We start from the raw sequence: 16,946 nt of genomic DNA, 5'->3' as shown, positions 1-16,946 counted from the left end.
ATTTCAAGACAGTATTCAAATGTCAAGAATTTGTCAAGAAATTTTAAGACCATATTCAGAATGTCGAGAATATGTCGAGTAAATTTCATACAAATTTAATATAAATGAGAATATGTCAAAAAAAAATTAAGACACAAGTCATACTTTTGGAGAATGTCGAGTAAAAGTGCAAATTAAGACAAAAACTGGTCTTTTCAGACTTTTAGACTTTTGTAGTGATAGCCTCTTAATCAGGAACAGTAGCACAGCAACATATGGTTTTCACTGATACATTTTCAACATATAAGGTCTACCGTCGTGAGAAGTGGAAGAACAGAATCATATTAAATTCCACTGCCAGCAGCAAAAGATATTTTGGGAAACTTAAGTTGTAGACATTTAAGGTTGCCGTCTTGTAATTGACTGCTCCATAGGCTTACATGCAAAACAGCTGATCTTTGAATTTTTTAAAAAATAAAATGCTACATAAAAAAAAATTTGCATGTGCATATCATGTATGTAGTAATGTGAAATTATGATTTAATAAAAAAAAAGGGTCATGCCACGAAGAATAAAAAGTTATGTAATCCTGAAGTCAAAACTAATTTTTTCTACTTTCTGTTTGCTGTTTTTACAAGGCCGCACCACTTCCAGTAAATATGATATCCTTCTACTTTCTTGGTTTGATATCCCCAAAAAGATGCAAGATTTTTTTTAAATCTAAATATATGTTTCAATTCAGCATAAACTTTTAATCAAACAGAAAAAAATGAGTCCAGAAAAAAAATCAGAAAAAAATGGACTATATTATTTCTCGTCATGTTTTGACATGCACCGAAAACTGGAGTTGTAATACAAAACTGGTACCTATAACTGTAATGACATGTCTTAAAAAAATAAATAATTTATTTTGTTTCATTAAGTAGCCATATTTGAACATAAGAAATGCCATTTAAAAAATTGTTTAGTTGTATTATTAAATATAATCCCATTATTAAAATAATACCATTTTCTTAAACAAGGCAAAATTGGAAATAAGTCATGCCTATCAAATGATCTGTAAATCTCATTATAGTTTATCTTTATGAATGTTAACTAATTACTTGAATATTGTGAAGCTATAAGAGAATTGTTATTTATTATTTTTATTTTTTTCCTTCTCTTTGATCGAACCACATTCAATATTTTACCCCTCCCCCTTTTTTCCATGAAATCTATCCAAGTGGGCCTCTTGTTTTAGTCAAATTGAAAAACTACCCCATAACTTTTTCATATTGAAGAATTTGTTGCAATACAACTTTTTAAAGACAAGAAAGACTATACCTTTTTTGACAATACATGTCTTTATACATGCCTACTATATGATTGTTTTTAGGCTGTACTTCACACCCCTATGCATATAAAATTTGCAATAAAATCCTAGAATAAACAAAATGAATACTCAAGTTGGTGTTTTGGTAAGAATATTGATTACTTGTCACACCTAAGCACAAAAATCTTTGTCATCGTGGATAGTATTAGAAAAATTCTACTTTTTAAACAAATTTTTAACCCAAATATGGAATTTTCAATTAAGGATGCAGTGCCGCAGACAGGAAAAGAAGTCATAGACTCTTGTAAAGTGAACATTTTGTGAAAATCTTTTCACCAAAAGTTCATTTTATATATATTCTACCTAGATGTCAACAATTGAGCCATAAAAATAATAACACTAAAGAAAAAAACTACTTTTGTATCTAGCTGTCTATTCAACTTTACACTGATTTTCAATGAAACTGTCCAACTAGAATTTTCATCACAAGAAGAAGTTTTCATGGAGGAAAAAATCTTTCTATGTTCTTTTTAATTGAAAATCATACATGGAATACTACCAGAATCTCAATTTACCTCAAACTGTTGTGCTTTATATCTTTTTATACTTTTGTATGGTGTCTTATAAAAAATCATAATTATTACATAATTTCAGTTTTTTCAGTTTAACTTGATACCCATGCTTTTTATTTATTAAAAAGTACTTAAATCGTGATGATTTGTCATTCTGGGCACACAAAAGTCCACATGAGCTACTTCCTTAAAGTGAACACAGGAAATAAAATCCCCTATGCAGGTTGCAGTCTTGTAATTGGCTGCTCAATAGGTTTACATGCAAAACATCTTTCAAAAAATTTCAAAACAAAATGCTGCATAGAATTTTTTTTCATGTGCATATCATGTATGTAGTGATGTGAAATTGTGATTTAATCGAAAAAAAGGGTCATGCCACGAAGAATAAAAAAAACCCTGAAGTCAAAACTAATTTTTTCTACTTTCTATTTGGTGTTTTCACTAGGCCGCACCACTTCCAGTAAACATGATATCCGTCCACTTTCCTGGTTTGATATCCCCAAAAAGATGCAAGATTTTTTTTAAATCTAAATATATGTTTCAATTCAGCATAAACTTTTAATCAAACAGAAAAAAATGAGTCCAGAAAAAAAAATCAGAACAAATGTATTATTTTTTTCACGCCATGTTTTGACATGCACCGGAAACTGATACCTTAATAGGCTGTCGAAAATAAAAGAGCGCAATGGGAATATTAAATTGTATTGCAATCATTTTTTTAGCTTTCGCAACCAATTTAAATTAATTATATTAACAAACCTTTGCATCCGTCTTGAAGTTTCCCAATCCATGTATGGTTGAATCAGAGATGTAGTGATAACTGTACTCATAATTCCCCTTGAAGCGTATATATTTACAATTAACGATGTTGAAAAAACAAGAAACAAAAAGAACGATGGAGCAACACCAGTTCATAAATTTCATTCTTGTTTGATATTCAGTCAGTCAATCATATCTGACTAAGTGTATTTGTTAATCTACAACAAAAAAGAATTATTTAAAGAATTTAGTTTACTTACAAAAAAATCTTTTGAAAATTCAAGAACAAAAATTGGTTTGAATGTACCAAAGTTTAAGAAAGATGTAATAATTTAACACAGGCATGACAAGAAGACCAAGATTTAACCCAATATCTTTGTTAAATTACTTCCATTTCATACTCCAGAGCGAACTGTCATGAAGCGGAATTTGATAGGGAATGTTTTTCTGTATATTAAAAAATAACTGTTTTAGATTTAAAGATTTCACTGTTTTAAGAATATAAATAGTTGACACCTAATACCTTCCACTTAATAGAAATGGCAAGTTGTCTAAATATTTTACTGAACTTGTTAAAGATAAAATAATGACAAAAAATGTTTGTGAATACAACTTTTAAGATTGTTCAATTCTGCAATTCTGAGTGAAACAAATATAGAAGAATTTGTCCTACCTTATTGAATCTTCAGTAATTATTTGACATAGCTCACATGAATCTTTGTTTGTTAGCCTTTTAGTTTTAATACGACAATATGAATAATATTTGTAGGAATGTTTTTAATTGGTTAAACAGACAAGGAAGAATAAGGGTTATATTTAAAGTATTCCGCAGTTGATATTTGTTAACCGTAAATGATGCAGCATTTTTCAAATTGACTGGCAATAGAAAGGTAAGAAACATTATTACAAACATATATATATATATAATTTTATTAATAATCTTCATTGGTAACGAGGTTAATTGGGGAAAAAACAAAAATTCACTTAAATTATTCGCCAATAAATGAACTAACTATGCATGTTTAGTTTTAGTACAAGAGTATGAAAAAGGAATACATTTTAAGTATGTGAATTGTACTGAAGAAGATCCATTTTACTGTGCACTGTGCTAGTTATAGTTTACTATTTAACATATTTAATAAGATACGTCCAACATATTGTAATCTGAGGTTGGAAATATCTTTTTGTTGCTTCAATGTTAAAGAACGGTGTATTCATATATACACTATTCATTAAAAAAGTTTTAAAAAATGTGCAACGATACTGATGAAAGACAAAAATATACGAACACGATGAAACGAAATCGCATCGAAAAATACTTTGACACGACAAATCGCCTTCTTCAGTACACATTCCTATTCAAAATGTAACAACACAATGCGAGTTCTTTATGTGTTAATAGGGCTCACTCTGAAGTTTTAGTCTGTAATCCCCTCTTCATCGACAAAAGGAAACTAATTAGACATGAGGAAGTATTTTGACATCCAAATACTAGCAAGAGACTACAAATATCTACGAATATAGACCTTTATATGGACAGTGTAATACTTAAGAAATAATGCATGGGGACTTAGATTTATATTCCTTTTTCATCGGATTGGCCTTTTATGCTGAATATTTCATCACTTAGGATAGCAAAGGGTAAAATATCGGCATAAAGGGCCACCCTGCGATCAGATCGATATGAATTCAAGCCCTAATGCATTATAACTATTCTATTAGGAAAAAGACTGAAATTATTTTGGATCGAAGCTCTCTAGGGGAAAGCAAATATGCGATGTAAATGACAGATTAAGATGAAGCTAAATGAAAATGTAATTATTGTGTACAGCATAACATTAAGACAAATATTGGATAATATAATGTACCACACAAATCACCAACATCTGCTTTCTGCGAAAAAAAAGCACAAATAGACTAAAATGAACAACAAATGGTTTAGATAACTTGACTTGGTAAATGTACAAACATGTTGAGGTTAATTGTTAGTTTTACTTGCGTACAAACCTCCCCATTATCTGTGTCTGTCATTAAAACAACATTCTTAATCAGTATGGTTTAAACAAAAAGGTATTAGGTGTAGTTTATCGATATTCTTGATCAAATCTTGTTAATCAATGCAAACCAATTTAAAACTAAGGGAAATGGCATGTACTTGAAGATTTCAAACTAAAGGGAATGGCATGAACTTAAAGATTTCAAACTAAGGGGAATGACATGAACTCAAAGATGAGCGAGACCATTAGTACTAACATTGTATTAGAGAGGATAAAGATATCACTGGGATATTTGAACTCATCTGTAAACGACAATTTCATGACAAAAAGTGAAAAACGACGAAAAAAAATAAAAACAAACATAAAAATTAAACACTAAACAACACGATCCTTGATAAGAAGGGATTATCTCAGGTGCTACGGAATAGTAAACAGATCTGTTCAACATGTGGCACTTGTTTTGTTGCTTATTTTAGTACAGCTTCTGTGATTTACTAATTCTGTAAAGTCACATTCGGTGAAAAACGGATTGGATTATGTAAAAAGTAAAATAACAAACAAAAAAACTGAACTCAAAGGAAAATTCAAAACGGAAAGTCCTTTATAAAAAGGCAAAACCAAAATCTCTAACACATCAAACGAATGGAAAACAACTGTCATATTTATGACTTGGTACAGCTATTTGTAGAAAATGGTGTATTAAACCTGGTTTTATAGCTAGCTAAACCTCTCACTTGTATGACAGTCGCATAGAATAAACGTCTCCTGCTATGCATGGATTACCCGATATGGGTAAACTAGCTTAACTATTACGATAGTGAATAGGACACAACCGAGCAATGTTTCCAACTTTTTGGTATTTTAATGACTTTAGCTTTGTTAAGATCTTTTAAATACATATGATTTAATGCAATAACAACGTGAACGATCTTAATGCAAAGTAATGAGATAACGTGAATGATCGTTATTACCACAACTATGGATATGATGTTTCTCCTATTGTTTTTGTATAAATCAGGGTCCAGCATATGGTTTACCTTTGATACTTTCGAAAGTGACATTGCATTTTTGCCAGAGCTTGGATTTGCTTTTTGTTTTATGTAGACACACGAGTATGTATACTTAATTATAGACCTAATTTGTTTGATAACGTCTTAAAGGAGGAAAAATCTTTAATCCCCTGAATGACACATCTGGAAATTACACTTTATATGTATCAAAAATTGTTTGCGATCAATAGTAGACGTTGTTAACTTTAAACTTTTCATTCACTTATTCTATTCAACCAAATATATGACTTATTCCATAACGAAATTTTATAGCTATTTAGCTTTTGTTTTAAATATGCAGAATAAAAGTTTTTGAAACAAATTAGCAATATTCAATAACAAAATGTGGATTTCAGCAAATATTATATAAGTTATATAGTATAGTTTTGAATATGTAATGATAGTTTCGCGTGTCATTAATCACTTTCATAAAATCTGTTCCGAATACAGTACATGCGTATAGCAACTTATCTTTATTTTGACTTTTGTTGGCTTCAGTGAACCCAATACATTAAAATATAATACTGCAAGCACCAATTGAATTAAAACTAATTAGAAATGTAACAAAACCTTTTTAATAATACAGAAAAAAAACAAGACATTGTCCACTAGGAACATACAGATAATAACTGTTCATATTGTACGTTATTACACCTATTGTCAAAAGAATGCATTCGTTAATATGCTTGATGATTAATAGAAATAGAATTCCATTATATTGACAACAATGTGTGAGCAAAACAAACAGACATAATAGGTAATCTTAATCACTATAAAAACAACGATCAATGGGTAATACTTATATATATATATATAGTTAGACCAGAATAACAATTAAGGATAAAACTTGTAAAATGTAATTTTTTAGTTTGTGTCGCTTCTCAATTTTTTTCATTTATCATAATTATTTTGATTAAACAACATTGTATTTCACTTCTGTTGACTCCAAGATCCTAATGAAACTCTTCCCGAAAGGGTTATGTTTATGGGGTAGTTATTACCAATCAGAATAAAACATAAAACAAAAATTTATGAAACACTATTTTCAAATACGAAATGTTGCTTTACATTTATCAAATGGACTGATATTTTAACAGACGGTCGGTATTTTAATGCGTGTTAATTGTGCGCCTCTACTGACCGACTTATTTTTGTACTCGTATCAGTCAGGATTCTACTTCGTCAAAATTATCTCCCCATTACGCCACCTAATATTTATAATCGTATAAATGGAAGCCATTGTAGTGATGACGCGCTGTCAATTAAGCTCTTGAAAACCGATAAATTTATCCACATAGCATTATTACGATCCTTATATACCAGTTGTATTTTAAAAGACAAATGTATTTACTAGCTATTGAGCACCATTTAATGTACTTTTATGCATTTGGTCAACATAAAACTATTGTCTGATCGGCTGTCAGGGGGAATTTTCGAAAGTTCAAAAATATTTAAAAAAAAATCTGATTTAATATTTCGTGGAAGGGCAGACTAAAAATTTTCAGAGGTTGAAGACTAAGTACCATAGAAAACACACACAAAAAAATGCATTTTTAAGATCCATTTAAAAAGTATGTCGTCAAGTACTTTTAGTTAAAATTTGTTATTCGAACACACCTACTCTGTTGTTATGACTCATAAGAAAGGAATTTCACTTGACCCATATATTTCATTTTTTAGTACTGTAAATTTTTAATTTTATTATAACAACCTAGAGCCTAGATATATAAAAATAATAGAATCTGAAACAAGATGATGTATCAAATATTTTTTTTTATACGATTTCAAGACAGAATAGTCAACTCAAACAGCTTGAACATAAAAAGGTGTACTCGACTTTCTCTTTTCGATGAAATTATTGCCCATTTTGGGATTTTTCCCCAAAAAACTGTCGCCGAGGGCATTGATGCAAATTAATGCTTTAAAAAGATCAATCCATTATCTTTCTTTGGAATTTTTTTCTGCGGAATTGATGATTATGCACAAAAAAGATCCACATGTACTTGCACCTACCACAATCGACATTTTTGTGAAAATTTGTCTATAATTTTGAAGTTTTCAAATATCTCGAAGTTCCATACCATAATTTAATAAAAAAAAAAACACATACATAAGATGCATAAAATCCTAAATTAGACACACTCATTAAACTTTTAAAGCCCATAGAAACAGATGTAAACAATTAAAATTTACCAACTTGGCCTTTTTTACCTTCTCTAACAAAGAGTTCCATTTCTTTTGTTTAATTTTAACTGGGTTTCCGCCTGTATGAAGTAGGATTTATACATAATCATCTTAAAGACAAAAACGAAGATTTATCTGCTAAGTTCATTAATTTCACTTATGTTGAAGATATCCTATCATTCATTAATCAACATTTCAGTGAGTGCTTCGCATATGATATATCCCAGTGAACTAAAGATTACGGATATTACCGTATCGAAAATGGCTGCTTCATATCTTGGCCTTTTTCTCGCTAGTGACGACTTGAAACTTGAATCTATGACAAACGTGATGAAATCAACTTTTCAATTGTCAACTTGCATATAAAAAATAAGAAGATGTGGTATGATTGTCCATGAGACACCTCGCCACAAGAAACCAAATGACATCGAAGGTTTGCAAGTGGTGTTTAGTACACCGCTGTTTGTCTTTTGATGGATTTTCATTTTTTCCCATGGCTTTTTCTAGCCCATTTGTATCTTCCGCCTGTTTTTCCCATTTCTCAGCAGTAACATACCTTCTGTTCTATCGTACGGTGCGTACATGCCGTTTTTAATACGTTATGCTCGTGCATGTTCACAATATACGGCCTTCATTAACAGACCGTGCTCCCTATACAGAATTAACTGTTTAGAAAACTTTGAATTTATGAAATACTACGGCTTTTCTACCTCAGGAATAGATAACCTTAGCTGTAATGAAATACTAAGCCTTTTCTACCTCAGGAATAGATTACCTTAGCTGTAATGAATTACTAAGGCTTTTCTACCTCAGGAATAGATTACCTTAGCTGTAATGAATTACTAAGGCTTTTCTACCTCAGGAATAGATTACCTTAGCTGTAATGAATTACTAAGGCTTTTCTACCCCAGGAATAGATTACCTTAGCTGTAATGAATTACTAAGGCTTTTCTACCCCAGGAATAGATTACCTTAGCTGTAATGAAATACTAAGGCTTTTCTACCTCAGGAATAGATTGCCTTAGCTGTAATGAATTACTAAGGCTTTTCTACCTCAGGAATAGATTACCTTAGCTGTAATGAATTACTAAGGCTTTTCTACCTCAGGAATAGATTACCTTAGCTGTAATGAATTACTAAGGATTTTCTACCTCAGGAATAGATCACCTTAGCTGTAATGAATTACTAAGGCTTTTCTACCTCAGGAATAGATTGCCTTAGCTGTAATGAATTACTAAGGCTTTTCTACCTCAGGAATAGATTACCTTAGCTGTAATGAATTACTAAGGCTTTTCTACCTCAGGAATATATTACCTTAGCTGTAATGAATTACTAAGGCTTTTCTACCTCAGGAATAGATTACCTTAGCTGTAATGAATTACTAAGGCTTTTCTACCTCAGGAATAGATTACCTTAGCTGTAATGAATTACTAAGGCTTTTCTACCTCAGGAATAGATTACCTTAGCTGTACTTGACAAAACTTTTAGGAATTTTGGGTCCTCAATGCTCTTCCACTTCGTACTTTATTTTGTCTTTTTAACTTTTTTTGATTCGAGCGTCACTGATGAGTCTTTTGTAGACCAAACACGCGTCTAGTGCAGATACAAAATTTCAATCCTGGTATCTATTATGAGTTTATTCTCCAATAAAAATTACGGGGAAAAATGACTGAAACCGACAGTACATTATTATAAGAATGAGGAGATGCGGTATGATTACCAAAGTGAATTAAAATATAAATATGGCTATAAAAGGCCCGACATATAAGATATGAAACAATTCAATTGAGAAAACTAAAGGCCTAACTGATTACAAAACAATTAACGATAACAAATATGACAGACATAAACTAACGGCCACCACTGAACTACTGACTCCTGACTTGGAACAGACACATAAAGAATGTGGCGGGGTTAAAAATGTTTGAAGGCGCCAACACTTACAACACAAAAGACACAAAGTGCATTTCCGGGAGTACTCACAGTTACTCACAGCTAGTTCAAACACAATAACAACAAATAAAAAATGATGTAACTTAGACTAAAATATAAATCAGTACACAGCCAACATCCAATTGCTCATATCTTATAGATTAACATTCAATTCGTCCACGAAAGATTCACTGGCCAGGTATAACTTCACTTTTTATAATACGCTTAAATCACCCTAAACACTTTGATGTTCTTAACAAAGACATAGATTTGACCATATTTTGTACAACTGTTAAAATGTTTGGTTTTGAATCCTATTCATTTCGAAATAGTTTGGCCCCATGATTTTTAATGCCGAGTAAAAAGTCCAATTTAGACGTAAAATTGAAATTCTTGCCTGGTTTATGTTCACTTATTTAGGAACGATCGGACTTAATTAACTGGGAGTAATAATCTGTTTAATTTGTTTGTATATGTAATTGCTCAGTAAGTATAAATCTTAACCTTTATATGGTAAAATATTGTGTAAAAGACGCATTTGTTTAGGGAATTAAAACAATGAAATGATTAAAAAACGCTTTAGAAATTTCGTGCGTCCGATGCGCTTATTAATATCTGGATTTACCTTATTTAAGAACGATCGCACTTGATTAATTGGAAATGATAATAAAATGTACAATAATCTCCGAAGTAGTTTTCGAATGTAATGAAATTATAAAATGACAGTATCAAAATTTTCATTTATGTTAAAAAAAACTTAGATGAGAACATCGAGTATCAGATTTTTTATCCGACTGGAATGCAGTAACAATTTTCATCCAAAGATAGATTACGATGAGAAATATTTTTTTTTAAATCTGATTTGTGGAATGCAAGTTTAATATTTATCCATTTAAGAATTTCAAAATTAAAAAAAAATGAAATAATATTGATTGATGATTGAATGATTGTAGTTTGCTAAATATCCAGTAATTAATGTTTCCTGCTTATTCGGAAACAGTTAATCATAAATAAAATACGGCAGTTTTGGAAAGTTGGTCGACAGAACGAAGGACAAATATTTCAACTTCAACTGTATAGAGGTTATGCGGGATAGGGGCAGAACATTTGCCTTGGAACAAGCTACCTACGGACTCGTTTAAGAAGGTTTGGCAAGGGATATTTTATATGCAGACAGCATAACACTTCCCCTACACGAGGCATGAGATTGAACGACCCTATTCCAATCAAAGTGGTTTTGTTTTTATATATCCAAAACAACCGAACAAACAAACTGTTCCTTTTCTGGACGATGGATGAAAAGTGTTGACCATGTTTAGATACTCCATTAAACGCTGAGGATAAAAACAGACCAGTTTACTATTGAATTTCGAATTTGAGTATATGCAAGTCAACAAAAGAAACGATACAAGAAATTACCCTTATAATAAAATTGGACACATTGAAGCAAGCTTTGTTTCTTATATATTAACGGATTTTGTCTCTCATGCTGTGTGGAGGCCGTACAAAGTTTCCCCGTGCTTGATATGTATGCTCTTCTGTATTTTTAAAGTTATGATGTATTTATTCTTGAGATAATCTCTCTTATATGTGCCACATCATTCTCTCAATTTTAGGCTAGTTTGTGTACTAAAACTTAAATGAGACGCCTATTCTTGGCCCTATTCCTATCCACGTTGAATTTTTCACTTCCAAACATTTAATGGAGGCGGGATCAATATACCGTTATTTATACATCAGACCGTACTGGTTGTCGGAATTTTGGATACACCTAACCAGATACTTCATATCTGAAAGACGGGCAATATATGCATTTAATTTTGGAATTCATCCATACATTTTTGTATTATTCAAAATTATCAGTCAGTATGTGTTCTACAAGGATCACCAGTCCTTCACCTTCACCTTCATCTGATACTTTAATTACTAAAATAAATTCTACATAGTTTTATATTTACACCTATGCGTAGAAACTATTTTGTTTTAAATCTGTACTACTTTCCAGTATGTTCTTTTTTGAACGGGCCCGATTTGATGGTGTTACAAAGTCTACCCAAAATATTTTTGCGCTGTTCCTTTGCTTTTGTGTGTTATTTTGCTGTCCATTTTCTAGTACTAATTTTGTGTCATAGGTGGATACCCCATATCTTTTGTTTTTCTATTAAGAAAATAATGTATTATTCATTTTATAATATTTTTGAAGATATCACCATCAGTACGACGAATATTGTTGTTCAGGATATGAACACTATAGTAATTGTTATCGTAAGTGTTGATCTTGCATATTTTAGTTCTAACGAACCTACCATACACTACCAAACACAGCGGTTTTAACGGTTGCGATTTATTTATATTCATAACTATTATCAAATGCAAAGCAGAAACGTTTTATCAGTAATTGATCATATTTTATAAAGCCTAACTTTTACATTTTATTATATATTACACTCCATTAGAAATCCTGATATAAATGATTTTAAGTAAATTGTGCCCTAAAAAGTTCATTTGAATTCATCTTTTAAAAAATAAAAAAATTCTTTGTATCAATTATTTACATAAATTTAATAGAAGATGTCAATATGTGTTTGAAAATAATAATTTAGTGTGTCTTTAAAAATGTTTTGGTACAATACGAATGCTCTTACGAGGCGCGTATTTGTGAAGTTTGCATTTCTGGTTATTCAAATATAGGATGAGTAGTATCTTAGACAAACACAGCAGCACTGTATTGATGGGTTAGTAGTGTGAGTAGTTTGATGAAACCGAGAAATTTTATTTGAAATGTCGGTCAAACGGACCGACAAATGTTTCAAGCACAGAAATAGATTTCAAACTTCAGTTCCGTGAAAAGTTTTTGAACCGGTACGGAACCGGTGCATGTAACACATGCATAAGATTAGGAGAAAAAACCATTGATATATTGTTATTCAGCACAAAGTGACAGTTCAAAAGAGGTATATGTACGTATAATCATTTATTTGTGGAGCAGGATATGCTCACCCTTCCGGAGCACCTGAGATCACCCCCAAGTTTTTGGTGTTGCTCAGTCTTTAGTTTCTATGTTGTGTTTTGAGTACTGTTGTTTGTCTGTGTTTTTTTTTTTCAATTATAGCCATGGCGTTGTCAGTTTATTTTCGACCAATGAGTTTGAATGTTCCTTTGGTATCTTTAACTCATAATTCGAAACTAAATTCACAAGGCCATGGCATAAAACGAAAAACGACGAAGAAAGAAACAACAGTACACAAAACACAAAACACAACACAAAAAACTAAAGAACCAATAACACGAACCCACCAAAATCCAAGGGTGATCTCAGGTGCTCCGGAAGAGCAAGCAGATCCTGTCCTATATATGGCACCCATCGTGCTGCTCATTTAGTATAAACCGGTAATAAGTCTAATTCGGTAGGTCACATATCTGAAAAAGAGAACGGGATTGTGGTTACAACAATTTAAACATATCCGTTGTCATCTGTGAAACAGATATTTCATAACGGTCAACCAACTCGTGATGGCGTCCGTAAAATTTTCGAAGGGACGATTTTAACTTTACTCACTTGGGACTTTTGGTTATATTACTTCCTTGTAAACAGCAGCCCTCAATCAAAGACGTCATGATAGAAATGCAAGCTCTGGAATATCGTATCAGAAGATAGATATATACTCCATATGCGATTGCTACTGGAATGTTGCTACATAGAAATGGAAATTCACAATATGGAAGCTGAAATCATCCCTTTTGTCGTAGAATTTTGTTCTTAACCGACCCTCATTGTCAATGTCTAGATGTAAGACAAGATAAGAAGCAGACTTCACCGTATCTGTTGTATCCTTTATTTCACGTTTGATTGGATAGATGCGTTCCACTTAGTCACCAAACTTTGAATTATCAAGTGAGAGGACATCATCTTTATAGCAGAATGTTAAGCTGAAAGATAATGCAAGCTTCTTTTCATACTTCCTAAGAAGCTTCTGTATGAAGTCAGCCTCATATGAATAAAGAACTAGTCGGCAAAAAAGAGGACCCCAATTGGTTCCCATGGGAATGCCGATCGTTTTTTGAAAAACACGTCCTCCAAACGTAACGAATAGTTGTCAATCAGGAAATCAAGCATTTCGATAATGTTGGTATCAGAGAATTAATTATTAGAATCAGAGTGTTATTTTACAATGTACGATTTGTCCCCCCCTCCCCTTAATGTACTTGTATCTATGTTGGCCATTCTTTTTTATGAAACAAAGCAGGACCAACTTTTTGAATTTGTCTTGTAGTTTAGAATGGGGAATACTTGTAAGGTAGTGAGAAAATTCACTATTGAAAAGGAACGAGACTTAGATTGGCATTTGGCTGTTATCTGTTCTTTGGTCGGGTTGTTGTCTCTTTGACATATTCCCCATTTCCATTCTTAATTTTATTAGATTGTACGTACAATAACAGATCTTTTGAACTTTTTAAGAATCCACATCTGAATTACTCCGCCTCTAGAGTAGGTAGTTTACAATAGCTTTAAAGTCGTGTCAAGATCGGAACAAGAAAGAAGTTTGATTAAAAAAAAACGCAGAAAACGAGCTGAGATTAGGAGCACCATAAACATTAAGCGTATTGTGAATTTAAAGAAGAATACCGCATCCGCCGCTAGCACTGTCAGCTGTGTAGTGACAGGTGTGACTATATCCAACTATGGAAAAACCAAAATGGTGAGGAATCTAAATACAGAAAAATAATTGAAAGTATTGAATTATTACGAATCTCTTATCAATTACAATGTTTTACTCTACCGGGATCAAACGGCTTGTCCAGGCAATAGTAATATCGATGTTCAAATTTCATTGAACCATTATGAAGACCAATTTTGGATAGCGGTTACAACAATTAGAACATATTCGTCGCCATCTGTGAAACAGATATTCCATAACGGTTAACCAACTTGTGATGGCGTCCGTTAAATTTTCAGAGGGACGATTTCAACTTTACCGCTTGGAACCCTTGGTCAAATACCTTCCTTGCAAGCAGCAGACCTCTTTTATCAAGGAAATCATGATAGTAACAACAACTAATATTCAATCATCTCTGACTTTTATAACTCTGGAAAAGTGTCCACTTGTCAATGTACATGAAAGAAAAGCTCGCTAAAAAATTCGATAAATTATCTTTGGCTTAACAGGAATAAAAAGGAAAATCAACGAAAATGAAGGTTTGAACATTTTTGCACTTTGAAAGTGCAGGGACGAGACGAGACAAAATAACATCAAAGTACATGGGAATTATATAAAAGAAAACTTTTAAATGTTCCGTTGAAGACATAAACATGGAAGAGAAACAGTGAAAAATAAACAAAACTCCCGTCGTTATTCCCAAAGGAAAGGTTAAGACGATATCATAAGCTCATTAATTCACTCAAAGACAACTGTTATTTATTTGATGTTGCTATTAATGAGATCAAATAATATCTTTAATCTGAATATAACTTTTACACAACCTGATATAAAATTAAATCTTTTATACACTTTCCTTACAATATGTACAGTTTGCTTATTGAATGAAAAAGGCCTATTAACATAAAACTAATAAAAATCGAAGTGAAGCCTTTAAATAAAACACAATAGACAACTGAGATTAGATTAAATTCCAATGAATGCGTAATAATGATGACTATTGAGACAATGAATGATCTTCTTATTCTTAGATAAACAGTATGACATAAAGGAGTTTTATCGTATGTAATCATATTTTAAAATAAAAACTTTGATACAATTAGTCGTAGTTTGAATGCAGAAATCCATTTTTGCAGCTGTATGCAATGGGAGGGCGATATTAACATGATTAAATAATGCCTGTACAAACCAAATACGTCAGACTGCATAATATTATAGTAGGCAGTTCAAGGAATAGTGAAGGAGGTACCTGTTCATCACCCAAGCTGTCAAATTCATGTTCACTTATTTGACTCAAATTTTCATAGTTGATTTATAACAATAACCTTTTTATCAATTCCATAAATTGGACATACTTTGTCTGGTTAAATGAAGCATAATGTAACGCGATTTAACTATATCGATCATATGCTATATATATGTGAATCTTAAGTTATAATTTTACCTACTCATAGACGATGACAAAATCAAAAGACAATTTTATTTGGATAAACGCAATCACAATAATCGATAAAGGTCCAATATTACACAATTGTTAATATCATGATATAAACAATAAACAAAGAAAGAGCAACATTACACAATGGCTTTCTAGTATATGTAAGTTGCACTTTGTAAATACAGCTATTTCACAAACCACGCCTCTTTTGGAGAGATATATAATATTCATAGATATTTTGTTTTGTTTACGTACTGGTTCCCAGATATGATCTCTATGTTTCATCTCATAGAAACATAACTTGGGAATGTTACCAGTATAAATACACATGGATAGCGGCGAAACTGAATTCTGAGGAGGACCAAAAGTGAAGGCAGGGGTAGTACAGTGTAAGAATAAGTTTAAACTCTTAGACGTTCGGGGCATATAAATGTTGAAAATATGATGCATAGCCCTATATTTTGACACATAGCACCTATGAACTTTCCATTCTAGGATATGAATTTACGAAACTTCATAGTAAAAGTGGCACAGTTTTTGCAGTAAAAGGAGTTTCTATGGGAAATTGCATGTCTATATTTACAGAAGTGCAACCTGTAGATAGATTAACAGTACCAATATTACTGCACCGTATACTCAATCCTACAATAATTGTTTCCGCAGTGATGCTCTAGGTAAAATATTTGAAAAAAAACCTAATACAAACTTTGAAGAGCTGCAAATACATACATACTATAAATAATCTTATAGGGTACATTCTTATTTCAACTTCATTTGAGATATAAGCAGCCGACATCTTCAGTTCTTTTTCGGCTTGCTTTTAAAAATTATCTGTGCTTTTTACTGATCGTTTTCGTTGATAAGATTTGTTCTTGTTTTAAATGTTCTTATTGAAGAATATTTTGGACAATGACACAACAATGGTATTTATCTTTAATTCTAGTTTGTGTATTCATTTTACTCTATTTTAAGTTCAGGAATTATAACTTTATGTTTCAATATACATGTCATGAACAAGAGTGTTACTGGGTGTAATAAGATGATTCACAAGTATTTTTTAAGATAG

The 16,946-nt window shown here is 31.7% G+C and overlaps 2 protein-coding genes across 2 annotated transcripts in view; one reads left to right on the top strand and one right to left on the bottom strand.

Moving 5' to 3' along the window:
• LOC127709614 (uncharacterized) overlaps positions 1-3,357 on the bottom strand; it is a 401,059-nt gene extending 397,702 nt beyond the window's left edge. Inside the window, exons 1-2 of the mRNA XM_052215217.1 lie at positions 3,296-3,357; positions 2,623-2,840 (exon numbers count right to left, since the gene is read on the bottom strand). Coding sequence (XP_052071177.1) covers positions 2,623-2,787 — 165 coding nt within the window. The 5' untranslated portion in view covers positions 2,788-2,840; positions 3,296-3,357. The remainder of the gene's footprint in view (positions 1-2,622; positions 2,841-3,295) is intronic.
• Positions 3,358-3,465: 108 nt separating this feature from the next.
• LOC127708799 (uncharacterized) overlaps positions 3,466-16,946 on the top strand; it is a 126,058-nt gene continuing 112,577 nt past the window's right edge. Inside the window, exon 1 of the mRNA XM_052213924.1 lies at positions 3,466-3,512. The gene's annotated coding sequence lies outside the window, so the exon portion shown is untranslated. The remainder of the gene's footprint in view (positions 3,513-16,946) is intronic.

This window comes from Mytilus californianus, unplaced genomic scaffold, assembly GCF_021869535.1.
Source record: "Mytilus californianus isolate M0D057914Y unplaced genomic scaffold, xbMytCali1.0.p SCAF_7, whole genome shotgun sequence".
NCBI lineage: Eukaryota > Metazoa > Mollusca > Bivalvia > Mytilida > Mytilidae > Mytilus > Mytilus californianus.
Note: the sequence above shows the minus strand (reverse complement) of the source record. Positions and strands in the feature narration are given on the sequence as shown.